This window comes from Salvelinus alpinus, chromosome 32 (assembly GCF_045679555.1).
Source record: "Salvelinus alpinus chromosome 32, SLU_Salpinus.1, whole genome shotgun sequence".
NCBI lineage: Eukaryota > Metazoa > Chordata > Actinopteri > Salmoniformes > Salmonidae > Salvelinus > Salvelinus alpinus.
Window position 1 is genome coordinate 7,668,577 of NC_092117.1, and position 24,602 is coordinate 7,693,178.

A 24,602-nucleotide genomic window follows, 5' to 3' on the forward strand; every position below is an offset into this window, starting at 1 on the left:
TGCACAGGGCGGGGTCGAGACTTAGGGTCTCGAGCTTAATGACGAGTTTGAAGGGTACTATGGTGTTAAATACTGAGCTGTAGTCGATGTACAGCATTCTGACATAGGTATTACTCTTGTCCAGATGGGTTAGGGCAGTGTGATTGCGTCGTCTGTGGACCTATTGGGGCGGTAAGCAAATTGAAGTGGGTCTAGGGTGTCAGGTAGGGTGGAGGTGATATGATCCTTGACTAATCTCTCAAAGTACTTCATGATGACGGAAGTGAGTGCTACGGGGCGACAGTCGTTTTAGCTCAGTTACCTTAGCTTTCTTGCGAACAGGAACAATGGTGGCCCTCTTGAAGCATATGGGCACAGCAGACTGGGATAGGGATTGATTGAATATGTCTGTAAACACACCGGCCAGCTGGTCTGCGCATGCTCTGAGGATGCGGCTAGGGATGCCATCTGGGCCGGCAGCCTTGCGAGGGTTAACACATTTAACTGTTTTACTCACGTTGGCTGCGGTGAAGGAGTGCCTGCAGGTTTTGGTAGCGGGCCGTGTCGGTGGCACTGTATTGTCCTCAAAGCGAGCAAAGAAGTTGTTTAGTTTGTCTGGGAGCAAGACATCGGGCCCGCGACGAGGCTGGTATTATTTTTGTACTCCGTGAATGACTGTAGACCCTGCCACATACCTCTCGTGTCTGAGCCGTTAAATTGCGACTCTACTTTGTCTCTATACTGACGCTTAGCTTGTTTGATTGCCTTGCGGAGGGAATAGCTACACTGTTTGTATTCGCTCATGTTTCCGGTCGCCTTGCCCTGATTTAAAAACAGTGGTTCGCGCATTCAGTTTTGTGCGAATGCTGCCATCAATCCACGGTTTCTGGTTGGGGATTGATGCACTTGCTAATAAACTCGCTCATGATGCAGACAATTACATTGGAAGCAACATTATTTCCGCAATATTAAGCTGATCCACCCCTAGAAAGAAAAAAATAAAAAATAAAAAAATAAACTCGCTCACCGAATCAGCGGACACATCAATGTTGTTGTTCGACGCTATCCGGAACATATTCCAGTCCACATGATCAGAGCAATCTTGAAGCGTGGAATCAGATTGGTCGGACCAGCGTTGAACAGGCCTGAGCACGGACGTTTCCTGTTTTTAGTTTCTGTCTATAGGCTGGAGCAACAAAATGGAGTCAACGATAGATGCTCATTTGTCTTTGGATACAGTGAGTCATAACTCAACTATTAACTATGAAACAGAGTGCTGGAGTGATTCCTCACGAAACCAGGACAACAAAATACCATAATTTTGAGGATATTCACAATATTCTATCAATAGAATGGTCTTTTGAAGGAAGGATTGGTGACATATTTGACATTTTGTATCTAAAAGCATAATTGAGAAATAATTAAAGTTGGATTATTTATGACATTTGGACCTGACCCAGGCCTCAAAGACTCTAATAAAGGTTCAGTAAGAAACTGCAGTATGAAAGAGATCGAGCCAGAAGGAGAGAGGGGTACTTTTGACAGTACTACGGTCTGTACCAGGAAGTCCTTTCACTGGTTGAGGTGGAGGATGCCTGGGCATGTCCACAACACACGGACAGCCAGGCCTTGTGACGCTTTCCCATTGTCGCTAAAGCATAATGCATGCTCTGTCAAATTCTTTGCATTGGAGTGTCCATTGTTTGTTTGTGTGTGTGAGAGCTGTGACGCATGAGAGAGAGAGAGAGAATTGAATGACTGTTTTCCATAGCGTAGCCTACATCTTTTTGTTGTTCATCACACACGTTTGCCCTGGTTTGGTTTCTCAGTGATACTAGTTTATTTTCTGTGGGTGTCTTTTACCAGGTTATGTCCACAGTATAACGTACGTAAAATATAACGTGTCGTATGCAACATCTTGTCCCCTCAGAACATTTGCATAAAAAATTCTGTTTCATGTTAGCATTTCTATGTTTTGTGTTGTTGGTTTGGAGCGTGATGAGTGTTTGTGTTTTAGACAGTTATTTAGGCCTACATGCAGGTTATAACCTGTCATCTCTTGTTTTTCTACAGGACGCATGGGTCTGAACTTTCACCACCCCGGAGCAGAGCACATTATGCCATTAAACAGTGAGTAGCATTTCAGAACATACAATAGGCTACGTTTCCCTTTGTAAATCCCTCTGTATGTTATTATGGATGTGCGTATTTGTGCTTTAACTGTGGCGTTCGGTTTGACAGGCAAAGTGTTGCTTCTCTGTTGTATGGAAACTGGCAAATAGAAACCTATTCAGAACTAGTGTCATCATGACACAGCTATGCAGGATGTCTCAGGATATGCCATAGGGTTGAGTCAGGGATCGCCACAGGGCCCAAGCCCATACACAGCAGGGCACAGATGCCCACCCTTGCTAATCCCACCTCGCACGCCAAGTGTTAAACCCAGCATGGAGCTACCTCTCAGCGCGGAGCTGGGGGGAACCACAGCGACGACCCCTGAATACCGGTTCTAAAAATATCCGACCTGTAACACTAGATTACCCCCCCCTCCCCTTTTCGGTCTCTGAGATACATTTTTTTCAGAATTCGTAAGTGTCACTTTGTATCCCTTCGTGCAGTTTTTTTTCTCTTTTCCCTCCGAGTTAGACAGTGAGTTGGCAAAAGGCTCTTCCTTTCAGCGTTGTCAAAACTTCAGTGAGAGGAGAGCGGATTGGGGTGTCCGTGGTGACTGGTGGAGCTCGGCTCAAGACATCTGGGAGTGTTAGTCGAGCCTTGGATCATGATCATTAGGCACCTAAAGAGAGAGCTGTCTAAAACAGGGAGGGCTACATGGACTTGTCCAATGAGAAATGCTCATTTTTGTTTAACATTGCAAAAGGTTTTTAAACGTTTTCGGTTGCGTGGCCTTAGGAACACGACTGCGGTTTCTCCTCACTCGCCTGGTTGGGGATGCCAGCAGGGGAAGCAGTGAGGAAAGAGAGGAAATGATGATGAATGGAAAAGGAGAAGATATCCAACAAGGCTTATAGTAACTTGTTTTACAGCTTGACAACACTGTGCTGCATGTTTTCTCTTCAACTTATTTTCATCATCAGTCCTTTGGGAAACCCATTTCAAATAGATGTTAAACTGCTGTTCTGGAGGGTTTAACTTAAGCACAGATCTCAGATCTGCACGGAGCTCTGGCAACTGTCAAAATTGACCCTCGCAGCTGTAGTCTCCAATGTCAACACCGCTTTAGATGTGAGGAAAGCTGGTTAACGTTAGTCTACTCTTCGTCTCTCCATTGTCTCAGCTGTAAGAAGCTTTGTAGCCAAGAATCTGTCTGACACATTCTCTCATTTGAGTCTTTCCTCTTGATTTTTGTGGCTGAGATGGAGGATGAACCGTAAGGCCTACAACGTGGATTTATGGTTGCAGATGAACTGATAGCTTTAGTAGAAGTGTAAGGGCCGAGCAGATCATTTTTCAGAACTGCTCGTCTCCGTACAACAGTGCTTTGAAGCCGTGCAGACATAACAAACATAACGCTCCTCAGGCCAGAAGATCTTCCAGTCATCCCTTCAAAAATCTCCTCTCTGACACTCGCGTGTTAGTATGTGCTTATTTCTGTTCCTCCCTCACTCTCATCCTCCTCGTCTTATTCTCCCACACCACAGTGACTGACAGTTTCCCAACAGCACTTTCTAGTCTACACTAGATCAGTGGGTTCCACCCTTCTACCATTTTCCCCCTTGTTGCTAGGTGCCTTTGTCTCTCCTAAGGCCCTGACGGTGGGAGAATAAAACGGAGAACGTTGGTCTTGAACAACTGTGCTCTGGTGAGACGAGCCAGAGTTTTAATGAAACCCAGTAAGAGAAAAGGCCATGGGTACAATGTCTCTGTCAAAGCTGGGGGGGGGGGGCACCAGCACAATGGATGTCCCCATATTGGTTTTTAGGAGAAGACTGTGTTCTCTGACACTTGACTGTAAAAAGGTCTGTTTAGGGATGTATTACCAGAAGCCCCTCCGCACTGTCTACTGGCATTAACGTTATAGACTCGAATATTTGCCTCTTGTAGGCCTTTTTCTCAGCCACAGCAAGGCTCCTATTCAGGCATGTTGGGTGCATTCAAGGAAGTTTTTTTAGACATTTAACGTGTGAAAACGCACCCACACCAAACAACACGCTTGTTGCGGGCGTTCACGTAAGCCCTTTGCTACTGTGTTTCCCGGACTCTAGATAACACGTCAAAGGTTTGTTCTGAAAGCCCACGAACACCGTAACTAATGAAATGGATAGAAAGGGCACACAGGCTTATCTCTGTCTGCCGTACCTTTTTATGGCATGTTCACTAAATTGAAATCTGCCAGCCAACCCTATCACATGGTAGGGCAGTCATCATCTAACAGTTTTTCTGTCTGGACCCTGAGACTCAGGCTGGCACTTCCATGGATCCATCCACAGGGCAGCTAGGAGTGGAAATGTCCCACTGCATAGACTCTGTTTCACTGGTTCATGATAATGACATCTGTCTATGCATGTCGCTTTATCAACCACGTTCATACATGTTGACGCTGGGCAGAAATGAAAGTAAATGTGAGCTAGGAAGTAGTCCGTGTTTATTGCATAATATGATTCAGTCATTGCTCTGTTATTGCAGGTGAATATTTCTCTGTAGTAAGGCGTGTATTATAACATCGCTCATCCTACTCTAGTCTAGCCCAGGAGTAGCAGGTTTCCTGTGGGCTACTGCCAGCTAACCCATAATGAAGCCTTGTTTCCCTCCATCGCTGATGATTAGGTGTGGCCGTCTGTGGTTTCACTGTTGCCTTGGTGATGTTCTGCCTGGTTGTCTTCCCACAAAACCCATGTCTCTGTCCCTCTCCTTTCCATACCCCTCTGTCTCGCTCTCCCTCTATCTCTCCCTCCCTCTCCCACTGTTCACAAGCAGCCAGGAGCTATGGCCGCAGAAGAGGTAACTTGGAATTTTACTGTGTTTCTGCTTGCCAAAATGAATGGGATGCACGAGCACAATTGCTTGTCTGTCTGTACGGACGTGTCTCTTTCCAGGGCTGAGGGTTCTAGTGTGAAGTCACATGATCTGCCTTCGTCTGTGCCGTGATTGGATGAAATCATATTAATTTGCACACTTGTTTTGTTTTGACGTCATTGCATTTAATGAAGTTGGGGAGAGGTGGATTATCACATTACAGCACATCACTTATTGTTACGTTATAGCCTTATTATAAAATGGATTAAGAAAAATATACACACAGTACCCCATAATGACAAAGCATAAACAGGTTTTTATAAATTTTAGCATATGTATAAAAAAAAAGTTTTTATCCCATTTACATAAGTATTCAGACCCTTTACTCAGTACTTTGTTGAAGCACCTTCGTCAGCGATTACATCCTCACTGTTAGGTTGGATGGCGAGCGTCGCTGCACAGATATTTTCAGGTCTCCAGAGATGTTCGATTGGGTTCAAGTCCGGGCTCTGGCTGGGCCGCTCAAGGACATTCAGAGACTTGTCCCAATGCCACTCCTGCATTGGCTGTGTGATTAGGGTCGTTGTCCTGTTGGAAGGTGAACCGTCGCCCCAGTCCTGAGCGCTCTGGAGCAGGTTTTCATCAAGAATCTCTCTGTACTTTGCTCCGTTCATCTTTCCCTCGTTCCTGACTGGTCTCCCAGTCCCTGCCACTGAAAAACATCCCCACAGCATGATTTTGCCACCACCATGCTTCACCGTAGGGATGGTGCCAGGTTTCCTCCAGACCTGATGAGAATCCTTCAGAGAATCTTGTTTCTCATGGTCTGAGAGTCTTTAGGTGCCTTTTGCAAACTCCAAGTGAGCTGTCATGTGCCTTTTACTGAGTGGCTTCCATCTGGCCACTCTACCATAAAGGCCTGATTGGTGGAGTGCTGCAGAGATGGTTGTCTTTCTGTAACTATCTCCACAGTGGAACTCTGGAGCTCTGTCAGAGTGACCTCCCTGACCAAGGCCCTTCTCCCCCGATTGCTCCGTGGTCCTAAGCTTCTTCCATTTAAGAATGAGGGAGACCACTGTGTTCTTGCGGAATTTCAATGCTGCAGACATTTTTTTGTACCCTTCCCCAGATCTGTGTTTCGACACAATCCTGTCTCGGAGCTCTACGGACAGTTCCTTCGACCTCATCGCTTGGTTTTTGCTCTTACATGCACTGTCAACTGTGGGACTTTATATAGGCAGGTGTGTGCCTTTCCAAATCATGTCCACTCAATTGAATTTACCACAGGTGGACTCCATTCAAGTTGTAGAAACGTCTCAAGGATGATCAATGGAAACAGGATGCACCTGAGCTTAATTTTGAGTCCCATAGCAAAGTGTCTGAATACTTATGTAAATAAGGTATTTATAATTTTTTTATACATTTGCCAGAAATTGTCATTATGGGGTATTGTGTGTGTTTTTTTTTTGCCTAATGCAGCTTTGTTTTCTCTCTAGTATTCTGAGTCATTGTGCTAAGCCTGATTTGTATATGGTATAGGCATCTGTATTGGCTACTGCTTCTGTATTATTAATGAATTCACATTTGTAGAACCAAGTTCATTTGGAGCTGTTTAAAAATACATGTTTTTTTACAAGGTATCCTAAAAACATTGAAGTACACTGACCCAGAAACTAATTATGTCCTGAATAGAAGGAATGGGTGCTGCGGACATGCTCTTCTCTGATTTGGAGTGTTCGACTAATTCCTGTTTTCTCACTGAGGAAAACCCTGGTAACATTTGAAACTTTGTTGTTTCAATGCTTGCATTTGTTGTATCTAAGAATTATAGGACTTTTAAGTCTGGCTGTTGGCAGTTCATTAGTCCACTTGAAGATGGAGCGTATGACTCAGCGATCAAATTGGACGGTTACTATCTTTGTCAGCCCTCCTGTATTTGTCTATACCTGTGTGCCTGTTAGCATGGGAAGTAAAACTATATGTACAGTATTCTACGCCTAACAGAGGCCTCTAACATTGTCTACCTCCAGATCTTAGATACATGCAGCTCCATTCAGTCAGTACACAGTCCTCTTTGCTCTCACCTGTAAGAGGTAATCTACTGCTGTGGCAAATGGTCCGCCGTCTTGTCGTCATCCCTCCTGCACTCTCCACCCCTTGTTCCATTTGCCCGCAGGAACAAGGGTCTATCTGGTGTAAGAAGGCTTTGAAGGACTCAGGGTTTTTTTCTGGGTCAACGTGGGACTTAAATGGTGGGTGTGGGTGGCAGAGGTGCCGGATTGGCCGCATTGACAAAATTTTGCTGTTTGTTAAAACTAATTTCCTGCAATTCTACAAATGTTGCTATGGCTTATGTTATCTGAGTGACTCAAACATAACAACATTGGTGAGAGCCCCATGGCCATGCCAAAAATATTCCTCAATGCATCATTATTGGAATTTTAGTGTCACTCTGACTCTACTTTGGTGATTCTCAGCAGATCTTATTTAAAGATATATAGGTCAATTATATTTTCTACACACTCTACCTGGTTTAGTTGTTTAAGATTACACAGCAAAAAATGGTTTTGATCCCGAAGATTTATTTTCAAAAACATAAATAACATTATTATTTATTGTTTACTTTTTGGACATATAGGTGACCTGAAAAAAAAAAGATGAAAAACAAAAGGTGTCTCGCCCGAGGACGGCAGGCAGGCCCACAATGTTTGAAGAATGCAGCAGCATGATGGTGATTTGACCTTCCTCTGTAAGGAGACTTCTATTGTTACCAGTTATAATAACACCATCTCTCTCTCTCTCTCTCTCTTTCATATCCTTCCTGTCTTCTCTTCTGTTCTGTGCCCTTCTCTTCTCCCTGTTATCCTTGCTTGTTCTCTCTCTTTCCCTCTCAATGCCCACCCCCCCCTCGCTCCCCACTCTCTCTTTCCAGGTCGTTCTTCACTCTTTCCCTTTGAGGACGGTTTCCTGGACGACGGGCACGGTGACCCCTCTCTGACCCCGGGGTTGGACTCGCCCACGCGCTGTCAGAACGAAGAGCGGATGGAGCGCTACTCCAGGAAGGTGTTTGTTGGAGGCCTGCCCCCTGACATAGATGAAGGTACAGACAGATGGCAGTGGTACTAGCCTGTGTCCCAAATCTGTTTTTGTTGTCTTGCCATCTCCTATGGTCATTGTCAGTGTTCGCCGTGGCAACGACCATAGAAGTTGACAATACAGCACAAACAGGTCTTGGACCAGGCTAGCACCTTACTGTACATTCACTATACTATAGTTTTGTGCAGGCTAGGATAGTAAGGAGGGAGGAGGGATTTACAAGCTAGATGAGGGTCTACAGTAGAGGTCGACCGATTAATCGGAATGGCCGAATAATTAGGGCCGATTTCAAGTTTTCATAACAATCGGTAATCGGTATTTTTGGACACCGATTTGCAATTTCTTGTATTTTTTTAAATTTTATATATTTTTTAAATATATTTTTAAAAAGTATTTTATTTTTTTACACCTTTATTTAACTAGGCAAGTCAGTTAAGAACAAATTCTTATTTTCAATGACGCCTAGGAACAGTGGGTTAAACTGCCTTGTTCAGTGGCAGAACTACAGATTTTTACCTTGTCAGCTCGGGGATTCGTTTATGCAACCTTCCGGTTACTAGTCCAATGCTCTAACCATTGCACTCCAAAAGGAGCCTGTGTGGCAGGCTGACTACCTGTTACAAGGGCAGCAAGAAGCCAAGGTAAGTTGCTAGCTAGCATTAAACTTATCTTATAAATAACAATCAATCTTAACATAATCACTAGGTAACTACACATGGTTGATGATATTACTAGTTTATCTAGCGTGTCCTGCGTTACATATAGGAACAGTGGGTTAAACTGCCACATTGAAGTATGCGTATCGGTATTGGCGTTGAAAAATCATAATCGGTCGACCTCTAGTCTGCAGATGTATTTTGGTGGTCTGCTGGTTCAGTGGGCTAAATGGGTGGCAGGTAGCCTAGCGGTTAAGAGCATTGGACCAGTAATCGAAACGACACTGGTTCGAATCCCCGAACCGGCAAGGTGGACAAATCTGCCATTCTGCCCCTTGAGCAAGGCAGTTAACCCCTAACAACAACTTCTCCCTGGACACCGATGACGAGGATGTTGATTTTAAGGCAGCACCTCTCTGATTCGGAGGGCTTAAATACAGAAGACCCATTTCAGTTCAATGAATTAAGTTGTTCAACTGACTAGGTATCCCCTTTCCCTTCCACCCTAAAGGGCTGGTTTTGTCAGTCTGTATGCTGTCTATCAGTCATGGAGCTGGTTCTCTGGGCCTGTGGACTGACTGGTTATGCTCTGTGGGTTTGTGGCAGTGAGCTGGCAGTCAGTCTGGCAGCAGATGTGATAGTGTGTTATCTCAGAGTGTGAGTAGGGCCTGAGGGCATAGCAGGACAATGGGGATCTGGAATGGTGACACGGCTTAATGTTGCTCAGACGTGCACATGAGTAAACACGCTCACGAACACAGAACACAAAACACGCAAAAAAAACATATAGAGAATTAGTGAACAATGCGTGCCCATGGCCTCTTGGAATATTCATGAGTTGCCACAATACAAGGGTTTAATAGGGCTCCCGAGTGGTCTAAGGCACTGCGTCTCAGTGCAAGAGGCGTCACTACAGTCCCTGGTTTGAATCCAGGCTGTATCACATCCGGCCGTGATTGGGTGTCCCGTAGGGCGGCGCACAATTTGCCCAGCGTTGTCCGGGTTTGGCCAGAGAAGGTCATCATTGTAAATAAGTTCTTAACTGACTTGCCGAGTTAAATTTAAGGTTAAATAAAACAAATGCATATATAAATGCAGTAAACTGGAAAGCATTTGGAAAACAGGCATTTTGGTATTGTCGATTGCATGCAGACAACATTTTTGATGGCTTGCTTGACATGCAATTGTGCATCATGTGGACAAATGTAGAGAACAAAAATATAAGCCAACATGCAACTATTTCACAGATTTTACTGCGTTACAGTTCATATGAGCAAATCAGTGAGATGAAATGAATGAATTAGGCCCCGATCAATGGATTTCATGACTAGGAATACAGATATGCGTCTGTTGGTCACATATACTTTAAAAGACATACATGGGCCTCCGATTGGACCTTAGAATCTCGTCACAGTATTTCTGTGCATTTGAATTACCATCGATTCAAATGAAGTTGTGTTCGTTGGCCATAGGTTATGCCTGCCCATACCGTAACCCCACCACCACTCTGTTCACAATGTTGACATCAGCAAACCGCTCGTCCACACCACGCCATAGACGTGGTCTGCGGTTGTGAGGCCTGTTGGACGTACTGACACATTCTCCCCCAAAAACATTGGAGTTGCCGTATGGTTGAGAAATGTTTATTAAATTCTCTGCCAACAACTCTGGTGAACATTCTTGCAGTCAGCATGCCAATTGCACCCTTCCTCAACACTTGTGACATCTGTGGCACTGTGTTGTGTGACACAACTGCACATTTTAGAGTGGCCTTTTATTGTCCCCAGCACAAGGTGCATCTGTGTAATGATCATGCTGTTTAATCCGTTTGTTGATGTGCCACACCTGTCAGGTGGATGGATTTTCTTGGCAAAGGAGAAATGCTCACTAACAGGGATGTAAAGAAATTTGTGAAAAACATTTGAGAGAAATACGTTTTTTCTGCTTATGGAACATTTCTGGGATCTTTTATTTCAGCTCATGAAACATGCGACCAACACTTTACGTGTTGCGTTGAAATTTTTGTTCTGTTTTTCTATAGATGAGATCACCAACAGCTTCCGTCGCTATGGACACCTGGTTGTGGATTGGCCCCACAAAGCCGAGAGCAAGTCCTACTTTCCACCTAAAGGTAAGAACAGTTTGGCCACATCAGTCTGTAAAATAACCTTTTTCAATTAAGAAATATATGAATGTTTGTGGAAGACCAACTCCTAACCAGTGACATTAACCAATCAACATTTCCTTTACCAGTCCACAGTAACAGATGGTACTGTTCAGGCATTGTCTCAGAGAGATCATGCTGCGCTGCTAAGGCATGGGTTGTGTGTGAAGGTTTACGATACCCAGAATTCAAGGATCACCCAGGTCTCGAGTTGAGGCGTCTATTTATTTATATGGTTCCCTGCTGCTATTTCAGGGATAGAAAAACAAACACACACACACACCCTCTGTGGTGTCTCACTACAGGCTCCTGAAGTGCCCAGAGCACTCAGACCAGAGGGGAGAGAGAGTTTTTCTGTCAATACCGGGAGAGTGCAAAGGCTTTCTCCTGCCCCTGGCCACCGGCCCTCTTGGGTTTCATTTGGACAGGTGACCATAGCGTAGAGGGCCCTTCCTTCCAGGCCCCTGTATCACGTCACTCCGCCGCCCCTCCACACACACACACACACACACACTTCAATGTGTCATTAAGGAAACTATTAAAGCAGAGGGTTGGGAATGGCTGACATTCCTCAGGCATATGGTAATATCTGGGTAATCTGGGGAAGCTGTGAAAATTGCCCGTTTCTTCCCGCACTCATTTTGGATTTTCTTTTTTTGGGGGGGGGGTACACTTTATCTTCAATAGGCCTTAGCTCGGGGCTCTCTAGTATTCCTAAGCTCGCGAGGGGAAAATGCAGCATCCTTTTAGGGGAATGAGTTAGGTTTGAACGTCAGAGAATTCCTTGTAAGGGAGGGAGGGAAGCCACAAGGAAACCACCTCCGCTTGTTGTAATTTCCCACATTTGTTGGTGTTGTAATGTAGTGTTGGGCCACCTATGTTTTTTAATAGGGGCCCCCTCTTCCTTTTCAAACATGAATGCCATGTGAGAGCGTCTGAAATCCCTTGTTTACACTGTCTTCGCAATTCTGCAGTTTGAACTCGGCACGTCAGCAATACTGAGGGAAAGAGCTTGGACAGTCGTCCTAAAGGCCAAAGTTCATAGCTGGAGTGCGAGTGTACATCCTTACGACTGTGTGTATGTGTCTGCGCATGTGTGCGCATCCTATCCTTTCACAGGCTGTAATGGGTGTTTCTCAGATGTGGGATTCCCATCAAGCGTTCATCAATCTCTCCCCCATATTAAAAATGGTTCCACGCTGACCTAATGGAACTTGGTAGTCACTTCTTTCAATCCTGTGTCACATTAAAATGAGCAGTTATGTGACTCTGTACAATTATGTAATAGTTTTTGGTTTGGGAGATTAGGATGAATCATGTTGTGGCTCCCAGGCCTGGGCAGGGTCCATCTAGGGTCTAAACTGGGATCAGTTGCAAGCCTGGGGCCAGATAGGCAGTTATCCCTGATGAACAGGCCTGAGGTCAGTTCACAGGGCCACTGCACTGTTCCTAAACTTCCTAGTACCTTTGTCCAATGGTGATCGTGTTGGGCTTAGGCAGGATGAGAGAATGGGGACTGTCTGTCTGCCTGCTGGCTGATGTCACCAACCGATGAGCTCACCATGACGGAGGTGCTGCTCACACCTGCTCAATGAGCCCTGGCCTGTAGTCCCAGGCGTCACCGTTGGAGACGAGCTCCAAACGCTGCTGAAGCTATTTCTGTCCGCTCCGTACGGAGGTAGAGCGGAACGAGGGAGGAAAAGAGGGGGCTCCTTTGTGGTTTTTCGAGTGGCTGCTTTTAAGATAATGTGTCTGTGTCAGAGCCTGGATGCCGGGAGCTTATCTACGCTGTTGTTGGATGAGGCAGGCATAGGCTGGCACAATAGGACAGAGCACCCCCTCTGGCTAGGGGGGCAAGACAGTCAGGCCACTCTGTAATGATGCCACTGAAGCTCCATTTGCAGTGCCCTCACCTCTAGGATGGGTTTAGCGATCTCGACTCATGGTACTGAGAAGATGTGTGGGTAAGGGGGATGATCGAGGATGCATTGAGGGATTTCTCACAAATTGAGATGATAAGTGAAGCTTCATTTCACCTCCCCTGGTCTCGGCTGCCTGTGCTCTCGTCACGCTCCCATGCCTGTTTGTTTGAGGAAAGCAGATGTTTGTCTCTCTCTTCCCCTCTCTACTCGCTCTCCTCCCTCCTTCCTCTCCACATGTAAGCTGCTGTCAGCGGGGCATTTACTTACTTTCAGTGACAGAGTTACAGCTCCCTGTGGGTTTGTCTGCTCTCTCTCCGCCCATCTTCTCCTCCATATCTCTCCCCCTCCCTCTTTCTCTCGTTGGATTATATAGGCCTACTTTCAGGGCAGCTTGGCTGTATGTCTCATGTCTGCTCTCTCTCTCCTCTTCCGCTCTTCTTCACCCCTCTTCACCTCCATGTCTCCCCCCCCTTCTTTCCTCCTTTCTGTTATGAGGATATATAATATCAGCAGGGCAGCTCGGCTGTATGTTTCAGTCATGATCAGTTGGGACAGCTTCCAGACTGGAAAAGAGCAGATTTTTTTTTGTGTGAAGATTTTTGCTGATGAGCTTTGCCAGAGTCTGCTCTCCATCCTTCACAGATAGTACTCACTGATTTTATTTTCTACTAGTCCTGGGCCTGTATCCATAAAGGGTCTCAGAGTAGGTGCTACTCTAGGATCAGTTTTGCCTTTCAGAGCATAATGAATAAGACCGCAGGGATCCGATCCTAGATCAGAACTCTTCCTCTAAGATGCTTTATTAATACAGGCCAGAACAGTCTGCAGGGTCAAGTTCTGCACTCCTCTCTTAGGGCTGAAAATCTCGGAAGTTTCACTAGTTCCTGAATCAGGACACATTAACCTTGATGAGGATGTCACCTTATTAAATCAACAGACAGAAACTTGAACTGTACTTTTGAAACAAGTCTCACAGCGAGTCTCATCGTTTAAACTGTGATTGTAGGAAACTGACTGTCAAAAAATGACTGTTTTATGAGGTAATGTTGATGTTGGCTATTGAGTTGTGAAGTAAGTTGACTTGGAGAGCCACGGTGGATGCCCTGTGCTCCCAAGAGGAGTTAGTCAATCAAGTGGAAAATTGGTCATTGTTTGTACAGCGGAGTCTTGGAACTTTTTGAGTCAAGGTGTGAAATTGCAGTGGCTTGTTTGTGAGGTCATGTGTTGGTGTTTGGCGAGTGCCTGGTGGAGACAGTGTTGGCCGTCGGCGAGGGAAAGAGTCAGGCGGTCCTGGTCGTGTGTCATTTTGTTAGCCGTAGGACCGTGAGGTAACCGGACCTGTCGTTTATCTTTAAAAGGAGTTCTTTACGGCCCAAAACTCTGCTTGGCCGTATGTTTTCCTTTCCTCCCCTCCCTTGGAGCGGTCGGGAGCTCAGCAGTTAAGCTCTATAAATCTCAGGCACGAGCCACTGCAGATCTGTGCTCTCCTCTCCTCCTCTTGTTTAAGTAAGCCTCTGCACTGCGGCTTGCCTGCCTGTCTGGCCCGAATTCCCCTTCCCCTGAAGTGTGTACACTTGCATACTTTCTCCCATGGATTTATTAAAAGACAAATATACTTGTTTTTAACCTCTAAGGGATCGGTGCCCACCCCCCATCCGCGGGATGGTTGAGCTAACGTAGGCTAATGTGATTAGCATGAGGTTGTAAGTAACAAAAAAAAATCCCAGGACATAGACATATCTGATAGGGGCAGAAAGCTTAAATTCTTCTTAATCTAACGGCACTGTCCAATTTACAGTAGCTATTACAGTGAAAGAATACCATGCTATTGTTTGAGGAGAGTGCACAATTTTGAATTTGAAAATATGTTAAACCAATTAGGGCATTCTTGATACAACATTTTGAACAGAAATGCAATGGTTCCTTGGATCAGTCTTAAATTTTGCATATACACTGCTGCCATCTAGTGGTCAATATTGCAATTGCGCCTGGGCTGGAATAATACATTGTCCTTTCTCTTGCATTTCAAAGATGATGGTACCCCAAAAAAACGCATGTTTTTTCTTTGTATTATCTTTTACCAGATCTAATGTATTATATTCTTCTACATTAATTTCACATTTCTGCAAACTTCAAAGTGTTTCCTTTCAAATGGTATCAAGAATATGCATATCCTTGCTTCAGGTCCTGAGCTACAGGCAGTTAGATTTGGGTCATTTTAGGGTCCCCATCCTTAACCAAATCTGTATTTTGGATGTACATGGCATGTGATAGAAGTGTTCAGACATTTTGTTTTTGCGATTTTGCTTGGTTTTAAGAAACTTAAACCACCAGATATAGGCTTCCTCATGCTCGTTCTGCAGTTGCAGGGGCACAGATGAAGCATGAAGAGGATTCAAACACTCCCAAATGAATGATTTTAAACTCTGTGTAGTGATGCAGGTCTTTGGGTGTTGTACACATGAAATTGTGTCATTCCTAACTTTATCAACTACATTATATTCCATTTTGTGAAATCGCTAAAAAGGTGTCTGGACATGCCATTTACATCAAAAATACAGATTTGGTTGAAAAAAAGATACCTTGTCCATTAACAATGGTGGAACCTCCCTCCAGACAATGTTTACACCAATCCTATGCTTTTAAATCCACAACAGTGAGAGTGTGTGTGACCGTGCGAGTTTGGATAAAATATATACAGTCGTGGCCAAAAGTTGAGAGTGACACACACTTTTTTTTTCACAGTCTGCTGCCTCAGTTTGTATGATGGCAATTTGCATATACTCCAGAATGTTATGAAGAGTGATCAGATGAGTTACAATTAATTGCAAAGTCCCTCTTTGCCATGCAAATGAACTGAATCCCCCAAAAAAGACATTTCCACTGCATTTCAGCCCTGCCACAAAAGAACCAGTTGACATGTCAGTGATTCACACACAGGTGTGAGTTTTGACAAGGACAAGGCTGGAGATCACTCTGTCATGCTGATTGAGTTCGAATAACAGACTGGAAGCTTCAAAAGGAGGGTGGTGCTTGGAATCATTGTTCTTCCTCTGTGAAATATGGTTACCTGCAAGGAAACAAGTGCCGTCATCATTGCTTTGCACAAAAAGGGCTTCACAGACAAGGATATTGCTGCCAGTCATCAAGAACTTCAAGGAGAGCGGTTCAATTGTTGTGATAAAGGCTTCAGGGCGCCCAAAAAAGTCCAGCAAGCGCCAGGACCGTCTCCTAAAGTTGATTCAGCTGCGGGATTGGGGCACCACCAGCAGAGAGCTTGCTCAGGAATGGCAGCAGGCAGGTGTGAGTGCATCTGTACACACAGTGAGGCGAAGACTTTTGGAGGATGGCCTGGTGTCAAGAAGGGCAGCAAAGAAGCCACTTTTCTCCAGGAAGAACGTCAAGGACTGACTGATATTCTGCAAAAGGTACAGGGATTGGACTGCTGAGGACTGGGGTAAAGTAATTTTCTCTGATGAATCCCCTTTCCGATTGTTTGGGGCATCTGGAAAAAAGCTTGTCCGGAGAAGACAAGGTGAGCGCTACCATCAGTCCTGTGTCATGCCAACAGTAAAGCATCCTGAGACCATTCATGTGTGGGGGTTGCTTCTCAGCCAAGGGAGTGGGCTCACTCACAATTTTGCCTAAGAACACAGCCATGAATAAAGAATGGAACCAACACATCCTCCGAGAGCAACTTCTCCCAACCATCCAGGAACAGTTTGGTGACGAACAATGCCGTTTCCAGCATGATGGAGCACCTTGCCATAAGGCAAAAGTGCTAACTATGTGGCACAGGGAACAAAACATCAATATTTTGGGTCCATCGCCAGGAAACTCCCCAGACCTTAATCCCATTGAGAACTTGTGGTCAATCCTCAAGAGGCGGGTGGACAAACAAAACCCCACAAATTCTGACAAACTCCAAGCATTGATTATGCAAGAATGGGCTGCCATCAGTCAGGATGTGGCCCAGAATTTAATTGACAACATTCCAGGGCGGATTGCAGAGGTCTTGAAAAAGAAGGGTCAACACTGCAAATATTGACTCTTTGCAGCAACTTCATGTAATTGTCAATAAAAGCCTTGACACTTGTGAAATGTTTGTAATTATACTTTAGTATTCCATAGTAACATCTGAAAAAAATATCTAAAGACACTGACGCAGCAAACTTAGTGGAAATTAATATTTGTGTATTTGTGTTCTCAACTTTTGGCCACGACTGTATACTACGCTTCAAAAGTTTGGGGTTACTTAGAAATGTACTTTTTTTTAAAGAAAAGCAAAAAAAATTGTCCAATAACATAAAATTGATCAGAAATGCAGTGTAGACATTGTTAATGTTGTAAATGACAATTGTAGCTGGAAACGGCAGAAAACAAATACTAATGGAATATCTACATACAGTTGAAGTCGGAAGTTTACATACACCTTAGCCAAATACATTTAAACTCAGTTTTTCACAATTCCTGACATTTAATCCTATTAACAATTCCCTCTCTTAGGTCAGTTAGGATCACCACTTTATTTTAAGAATGTGAAATGTCAGAATAATAGTAGAGAGAATGATTTATTTCAGCTTTTATTGCTTTCATCACATTCCTAGTGTGTCGGAAGTTTACATACACTCAATTAGTATTTGATAGCATTGCCTTTAAATTGTTTATCTTGCGCTAAACGTTTCGGGTAGCCTTCCACAAGCTTCCCACAATAAGTTGGGTGAATTTTGGCCCATTCCTCCTGACAGAGCTGGTGTTACTGAGTCAGGTTGGTAGGCCACCTTGCTCACACACACACTTTTTCAGTTGTGCCCACACATTTTCTATAGGATTGAGGTGTGTGAGCTTTGTGATGGCCACTCCAAAACCTTGACTTTGTTGTCCTTAAGCCATTTTGCCACAACTTTGGAAGTATGCTTGGGGTCCTTGTCCATTCGAAAGACTCATTTGCGACCAAGCTTTCACTTCCTGACTCATGTCTTGAGATGTTGCTTTAATATATCCACATACTTTTCCAGCCTCATGATGCCATCTATTTTGCGAAGTGCACCAGACCCTCCTGCAGCAAAGCACCACCACAACATGATGTCGTGCTTCACAGTTAGGATGGTGTTCTTCGGCTTGCAAGCCTCCCCCTTTTTCCTCCAAACATAACGATGGTCATTATGGCTAAACAGTTATTTTTTTGTTTCATCAAACCAGAGGACTTTTCTCCAAAAAGTATGATCTTTGTCCCCATGTGCAGTTGCAAACCGTAGTCTGGCTTTTTTATGGCGGTTTTGGACCAGTGTCTTCTTCCTTGCTGAGCGGCCTTTCAGGTTATGTCAATATAGGTACTTTTTTGCACCTATTTCCCCCAGCATCTTCACAAGGTCCTTTGCTGCTGTTCTGGGATTGATTTGCACTTTTCGCACCAAAGTACGTTCATCTCTAGGAGACGGGGCGCGTCTCCTTCCTGAGCGGTATGACTGCTGCGTGGTCCCATGGTGTTTATACTTGCGTACTATTGTTTGTACAGATGAACGTCGTACCTTCAGGCGTTTGGAAATTGCTCCCAAGGATGAACCAGACTTGTGGAGGTCTACAATGTTTTTTCTGTGGTCTTGGCTGATTTCTTTGGATTTTCCTATGATGTCAAGCAAAGAGGCGCTGAGTTTGAAGGTAGGCCTTGAAATACATCCACAGGTTCACCTCCAATTGACTCAAATGATATCAATTAGCCTATCAGAAGCTTCTAAAGCCATAACATTTTCTGTAATTCTTCAAGCTGTTTAAAGGCACAGCCAACTTAGTGTATGTAAACTTCTGACCCACTGGAATTGTGATACAGTGAATTATAAGTGAAATTATCTGTCTGTAAACAATTGTTGGGAAAATTACTTGTCATGCACTAAGTATATGTCCTAACCGAATTGCCAAAACTATAGTTTGTTAACAAGAAATTTGTGCAGTGGTTGAAACGAGTTTTAATGACTCCAACCTAAGTGTATATAAACTTCCGACTTCAACTGTAGGCGTACAGAGGCCCATTATCAGCAACTATCACTCCTGTGTTCCAGTGGCACGTTCTGTTAGCTAATCCAAGTTTATTATTTTAAAAGGCAAGAAAACTGGCCTTCTTTTAGACTTGTTGAGTATCTGGAGCATCAGCATTTGTGGGTTCGATTACAGGCTCAAAATGGCCATAAGCAAAGCACTTTCTTCTGAAACTCGTCAGTCTATTCTTGTTCTGAGAAATGAAGGCTATTCCATGTGAGAAATTGCAAAGAAGCAAGAAAACCTTCTCAGAACAAGAATCGACTGACGAGTTTCAGAAGAAAGTGCTTTGTTTATGGTCGGGGTCTGAACTTACTGTTGCAAGTTAGAATAGTAGAATACACAAGGTTCAATTTCAAAATGTGGTTGTGCATCAGCAGTCTTTCTCTTATTGTCAGTCACTCAATTATCCCACGTCAGCAATTGTTTGGGGGGGATTGGTAAATTAGTCTAGTGGGCAGCTTTCTAAACTTAGTAGTCATGTTCAAATTACCGGCCGAGGGCGGCCCCCATTTGATTTTGTTAGTCAGTCTCACTCAGATATCATATTAAAAACTCCAAACATTTCTCTCCCCCCTACGGCAGCTAATTTTATTTTCCGCTTCATGGCAAAATGAGTAGAATTGCATGAAAATGAGTCATGAAAGTGAAAATCTTCTTGCTGCCCCAATGACAAAATGTGTAGAATTGCAGTGTGGGGGGGGGGGGGTGCAAATGTGGGTGTGCAGGTTCACAAGCAACTGCGTCCCCACGTGACATTGTTTTGTGGCCCCCACCCCCATCAACGTTGCCCATCCCTGCTCTAATTCTTGTAGCTATACATTCTTTGATACACGCCTACATTTACACGTAGACTCTCTTTCTCTCTCACACACACTTTCGCGGTCCACTGAATCTGCTGAGTCAGGGTATTTTTATTTCCTCTTCCCCCCCATCTGTAGCAGCAGTCCCTTTTTGAGCAATGTAAAACACGACAGTTGCACATCCCTCTCTGTTCCCCCTTTCCACTACATTCCTCGGCCATGCGTTCTGCGTATATAGATTTAAAAGCCATAGCCCCCTCAGTCAGCCGACACCAGAAAACACACACACACACACGGAGGCAGCCCCTCTGACAGTCTTCTGCGCCATACTGTATGTCCTGTCTACGTGTGGGCCCGGGCCTCCCTCCACCCTGCTGCCTGTTCTGCTGCTTCCCCCGGCATGTCCCTGGTGCCTCCACGGTTCTGCTCACATGACCACGGCCCCCTAATTTAGGGTATGTCAAATCATGTGCATCAGAGATGGCTATGTTTGCTGAATTTATGACTCTGGTGGGTGCTAGCCTATTAGTAGTTGCCGCAAATGTCTTTATTGGCGAGTGTACCTTATTCCACTGAATGGAATACCCCTGTGATACCTTGCCTACTGCAAATGTGTCATTATTTTCTTGTTTCGTTTACTTTTTATCATGATCTTTTGTTCACTCGGGTCACACAATATATATAATTTTCCTATCAACTGCTAATTCCTCTCTCGGTCTCTCTCTGTCTCTGTGTGCAGTCTCTCTCTCTCTTTCTCTCTCTGTGTCTTTCGCTCTCTCTCTCTCTCTGTGTGTGCATCTCTCTCTGTGTGCAGTCTCTCTCTGTGTGCAGTCTCTCTGTGTGCAGTCTCTCGCTCTCTCTCTCTCTGTGTGCAGTCTCTCGCTCTCTCTCTCTCTCTGTGTCTCTTGCTCTCTCTCTGTGTGTCTCTCTCTGTCTCTCTCTCTCTGTGTGCAGTCTCTCGCTCTCTCTCTCTGTGTCTCTCTCTCTCTCTTTCTCTCTGTGTGCAGTCTCTCGCTCTCTCTCTCTCTCTCTGTCTCTGTGTGTATCTCTCTCTGCTGCAAAGCCAGACCTCATCATCCCACAGGAACAAATCTCTCTGTCCCCAAAATGTTCCATTTGGAAAGTATTAGGTTGATACATTTTGCATGGCGTCCTATTTTAGTAGTGGAACGGAACAGACTTGCATTTTAGCGGTGTCAGCTTTCAAGCAGAAAGGTACTGGGTGAGCAGTCCTGTCTTCTGAAACCTTGCTGAAGAGGATCAGACCTGAAGTAAATCAGATTTAAGAGGAGATACTCTGAGAATATGAATAGACTCGTGAAAAGAACAGGATATTTTCACTTTCTTAGACTACTTACCTCTTGTCACTTTCCCTAAAAGTAATCTATGGGGCCATTAGAGACTGTCGTCAACGGTTCAGATTAGTTTCAAAAGCCGCTACTAACTTGAGCTGGTCACTGAACTGGTCACTCACAAATTCATAACTATATAGACAGTACACAGTGTACTTACTGTGAATGGCGATTTTTAAAAAAAACACTTCCCCCTTTCTTTTCTCCCAGGCTATGCCTTCCTGCTGTTCCAAGAGGAGACCTCTGTCCAGGCCCTGATTGATGCCTGCATTGAGGAAGATGGCAAGCTTTACCTGTGTGTCTCCAGCCCAACTATCAAGGACAAGCCAGTAAGTGAATGCTACATTATTATACTGTGGTATAATACCTTTTTCACACTACTGAGCCAAACCAAGCCAAGCAGACCTGTACTATGCCATTCTGGTTACACATTCACCATAGTTGCTGCAACTGTGCTGGTACGGAAAATAACAAAGGTGGTACGGGTCAGGTTGCCACAATCATGTGAAAAAGGTTATGAGTGTGAATTCCTTGTCAGACACAGTCCTTCATGAATTACGTATCTCTCTTCTCCAGGTCCAGATCCGCCCCTGGAACCTAAGTGACAGTGACTTTGTGATGGACGGCTCCCAGCCGCTGGACCCCCGAAAGACCATCTTTGTGGGGGGCGTGCCCCGGCCTTTACGTGCAGGTAGGGGATTGGTCAAAGTGCCTGTTGATCAGTGGATAAGTTGGTGGGTTGTCTGTGTAAGGCTGACTAGCATAGACTGTCGCCGGCGGGCTGTAATCAAAAATAAAGTTGTTCCTGTGAGAAAGCAATCCACTTTGTTTCCAGGCGGTGAGCCAACTGGTGGTCATGTAAAGTATTCATGCAAGGCCCATTAGGTGGTATGCTTGGGCCAAACATCACTGACTGTCTGTCTGCTATGTGACCTATGCTAATTATAACAACAGTCCCAAGAATGTTACTGACTATTGGCGAAGAATGTTGTTTGAAGTTGAATGTCGCATCGGGTTGTCTCAACAAAAATGAATTTCAACTTTTTTCCTGTTTTCTTGAGACAAACTACACGCGTGCAATCATAACATTCTCTCGCTCTGTCTCCATCTTTCTCTCGCTCTCTCGCTTCATCTCTTTCTCTCCATCTTTATCTCTCCATCTCTATCTCTCTACCTCTAGTGGAACTAGCAATGATCATGGACAGGCTGTATGGCGGCGTGTGCTATGCCGGCATCGACACTGACCCGGAGCTCAAGTACCCCAAGGGGGCGGGCCGCGTGGCCTTCTCCAATCAGCAGAGCTACATCGCTGCCATCAGCGCCCGATTCGTTCAGCTGCAGCACAATGACATTGACAAACGGGTTAGTGAGACCAATCACTGTATTCAAAATGTCTCTGTATCAATAGTGAATCAGGAGTTGCCCTAAACGCTGGATAACGGGGAGATATATTTAGCAGATGAATAATGACTGGGTTGTGTTCATTCGGGCACGCAGCAGAAAACATTTTGCAACAAGAAACAAAAAGGAGCGTTTCTCATTGGACCAGCACAGCTAGTACCTTTCTGTTTCAGTCGGGGTTTTTTTCTCTCCATTTGGTGCCGAATAAACATGACCCTAGTTTTACCTCCCTGTAGGCTTTCCTATGGTGTGCTGCTGTGGATCTGAACCATTTAACTCAAATTCAGTCTCTCTATACATAAGAGCTGTCATTATACGCTGATTTCCAACCAACCGCTCAGCGAGCCTACAGTACAGGGAGCCCCGGTTAGGTCTGTGGAACTATGTAATCACCCTGGCCTTTGGCTGCTGGAGGGCTAACAGAAGTCCCAGACGCGGGGAGGGTTTAATTATAGGACTTCCCTATACATGTATATTAACTTCAGCTCTGCTGTGGACGGGTTATTCTGAGCCCGATCAAGTACGGCCGATCGTGACCAACCAAGACTGATCGTCTGCCAGCCCAGAGAGGTTTGGCTCATTGGGGGCTGCTCGGTCCACACTCACTATGGGCTGCCATCATCTAATATCCAACCCCAGTGGCTGGTTGAGCAGACAGTGTCTTCATTCTGATTGACCAGGGCCGAATTCACATAGTCCAAGAGTAGGAGTGCTGATCTAGGATCAGATCCTCCCATTCCATATACTTATATTGATTACTTCTTAAAAGTTAGGGACACTGATCTAGGATCTATCTCTGAGACACATTTTTAATGTGGGCCCAGATCACTAGACCACTAACAAGGCACGTGATGGGCTATAGATGAGATCTCTACACTGCAAACCCTCACTATCAGCCATAGAGATGGTATGAGAGAAATCTATTTTCCAGATCCCTGTATTTGTCTGAGGCCAAGGGAAGCTTGTAATGAATGAGGGGATACTGGCTGGGGGGGATACGTTTTTGGAGGCTCTACCCAGAAAGGCCCCTCTCTCCCTCCCGCCATACACACTATAGCCCCATTTGGTCAACCACCACTATGCCACACCCAAGTTCTCTCAGGGTAAAGTAATGTTCATGCTTGTGGTTGAGGCCTAAGGCCTCGTTCACTGGTGTCCAACCGCGCCACTTTTGTTTTCACGTTTCATTTCAGTTCCACCCCTAGCAACATAATCATTCCATTAACAGTAAATGTCCTCTTGGAATTGTCTTAATGATAGGCCAGAATAGTTCAATTACCTCAGACCATTGTGGTACTCACTAAGGTGATAATTGCATTTAATAGCCTGGGTGTCATTCTGTTTCTGGGTCATATTCATTAGTGCACACCCTGGAAAAACATATTGCAATGGAAAACAAAAAGAGCCTTTCTTATTGGGCACATTCAGGTAGTCTCTCCCTGTTTCAGTCCATTTTGGTGCCTAATGAATACCCAGCTTTGGCAGCTTGTCATGTCTTTCCAAAGCACTCATTGTGGACAGTTCTTGTTGAGCTCAGACAGACAGTGCTTTACAATATGTATCTCCAGGGCTGGGGGTTTAAAGAGGACCCTTAGTTACACTGTCCTGTGCCCAAGAACACTAAAAAGTATTCTGCCTAAATGACTACTGACCCGTAGCACTCACGTCTGTAGCCATGAAGTGCTTTGAAAGGCTGGTCATGGCTCACATCAACACCATCATCCCAGAAACCCTAGACCCACTCCAATTTGCAATACGCCCCAACAGATCTAGAGATGATGCAATCTCTATTGCACTCCACACTGCCCTTTCCCACCTGGACAAAAGGAACACCTATGTGAGAATGCTGTTCATTGACTAAAGCTCAGCATTCAACACCATAGTGCCCTCAAAGCTCATCACTAAGCTAAGGACCCTGGGATTAAACACCTCCCTCTGCAACTGGATCCTGGACTTCCTGATGGGCTGCCCCCAGGTGGTAAGGGTAGGTAATAACACATCCACTATGCTGATCCTCAAAACGGGGGCCCCTCAGGGGTGCGTGCTCAGTCCCCTCCTGTACTCCCTGTTCACTCATGACTGCACGGCCAGGCACGACTCCAACACCATCAAGTTTGCCGATGATACAACAGTGGTAGGCCTGATCACCGACAATGACGAGACAGCCTATAGGGAGGAGGTCAGAGACCTAGCCGTGTGGTGCCAGGATAACAACCTCT

The 24,602-nt window shown here is 44.9% G+C and overlaps 1 protein-coding gene across 5 annotated transcripts in view; it reads left to right on the forward strand.

Moving 5' to 3' along the window:
• The window catches only part of LOC139562702 (cytoplasmic polyadenylation element-binding protein 3-like), a 70,623-nt gene that overhangs the window by 39,064 nt on the left and 6,957 nt on the right, over positions 1-24,602 (forward strand). For 3 of the 5 annotated variants that reach the window (XM_071380637.1, XM_071380640.1, XM_071380639.1), the window contains exons 4-10: positions 2,053-2,109; positions 4,915-4,938; positions 7,886-8,053; positions 10,747-10,836; positions 21,193-21,311; positions 21,559-21,673; positions 22,163-22,344. In XM_071380637.1, coding sequence (XP_071236738.1) covers positions 2,053-2,109; positions 4,915-4,938; positions 7,886-8,053; positions 10,747-10,836; positions 21,193-21,311; positions 21,559-21,673; positions 22,163-22,344 — 755 coding nt within the window. The remainder of the gene's footprint in view (positions 1-2,052; positions 2,110-4,914; positions 4,939-7,885; positions 8,054-10,746; positions 10,837-21,192; positions 21,312-21,558; positions 21,674-22,162; positions 22,345-24,602) is intronic. The other 2 variants (XM_071380638.1, XM_071380641.1) reach the window with 1 other exon arrangement.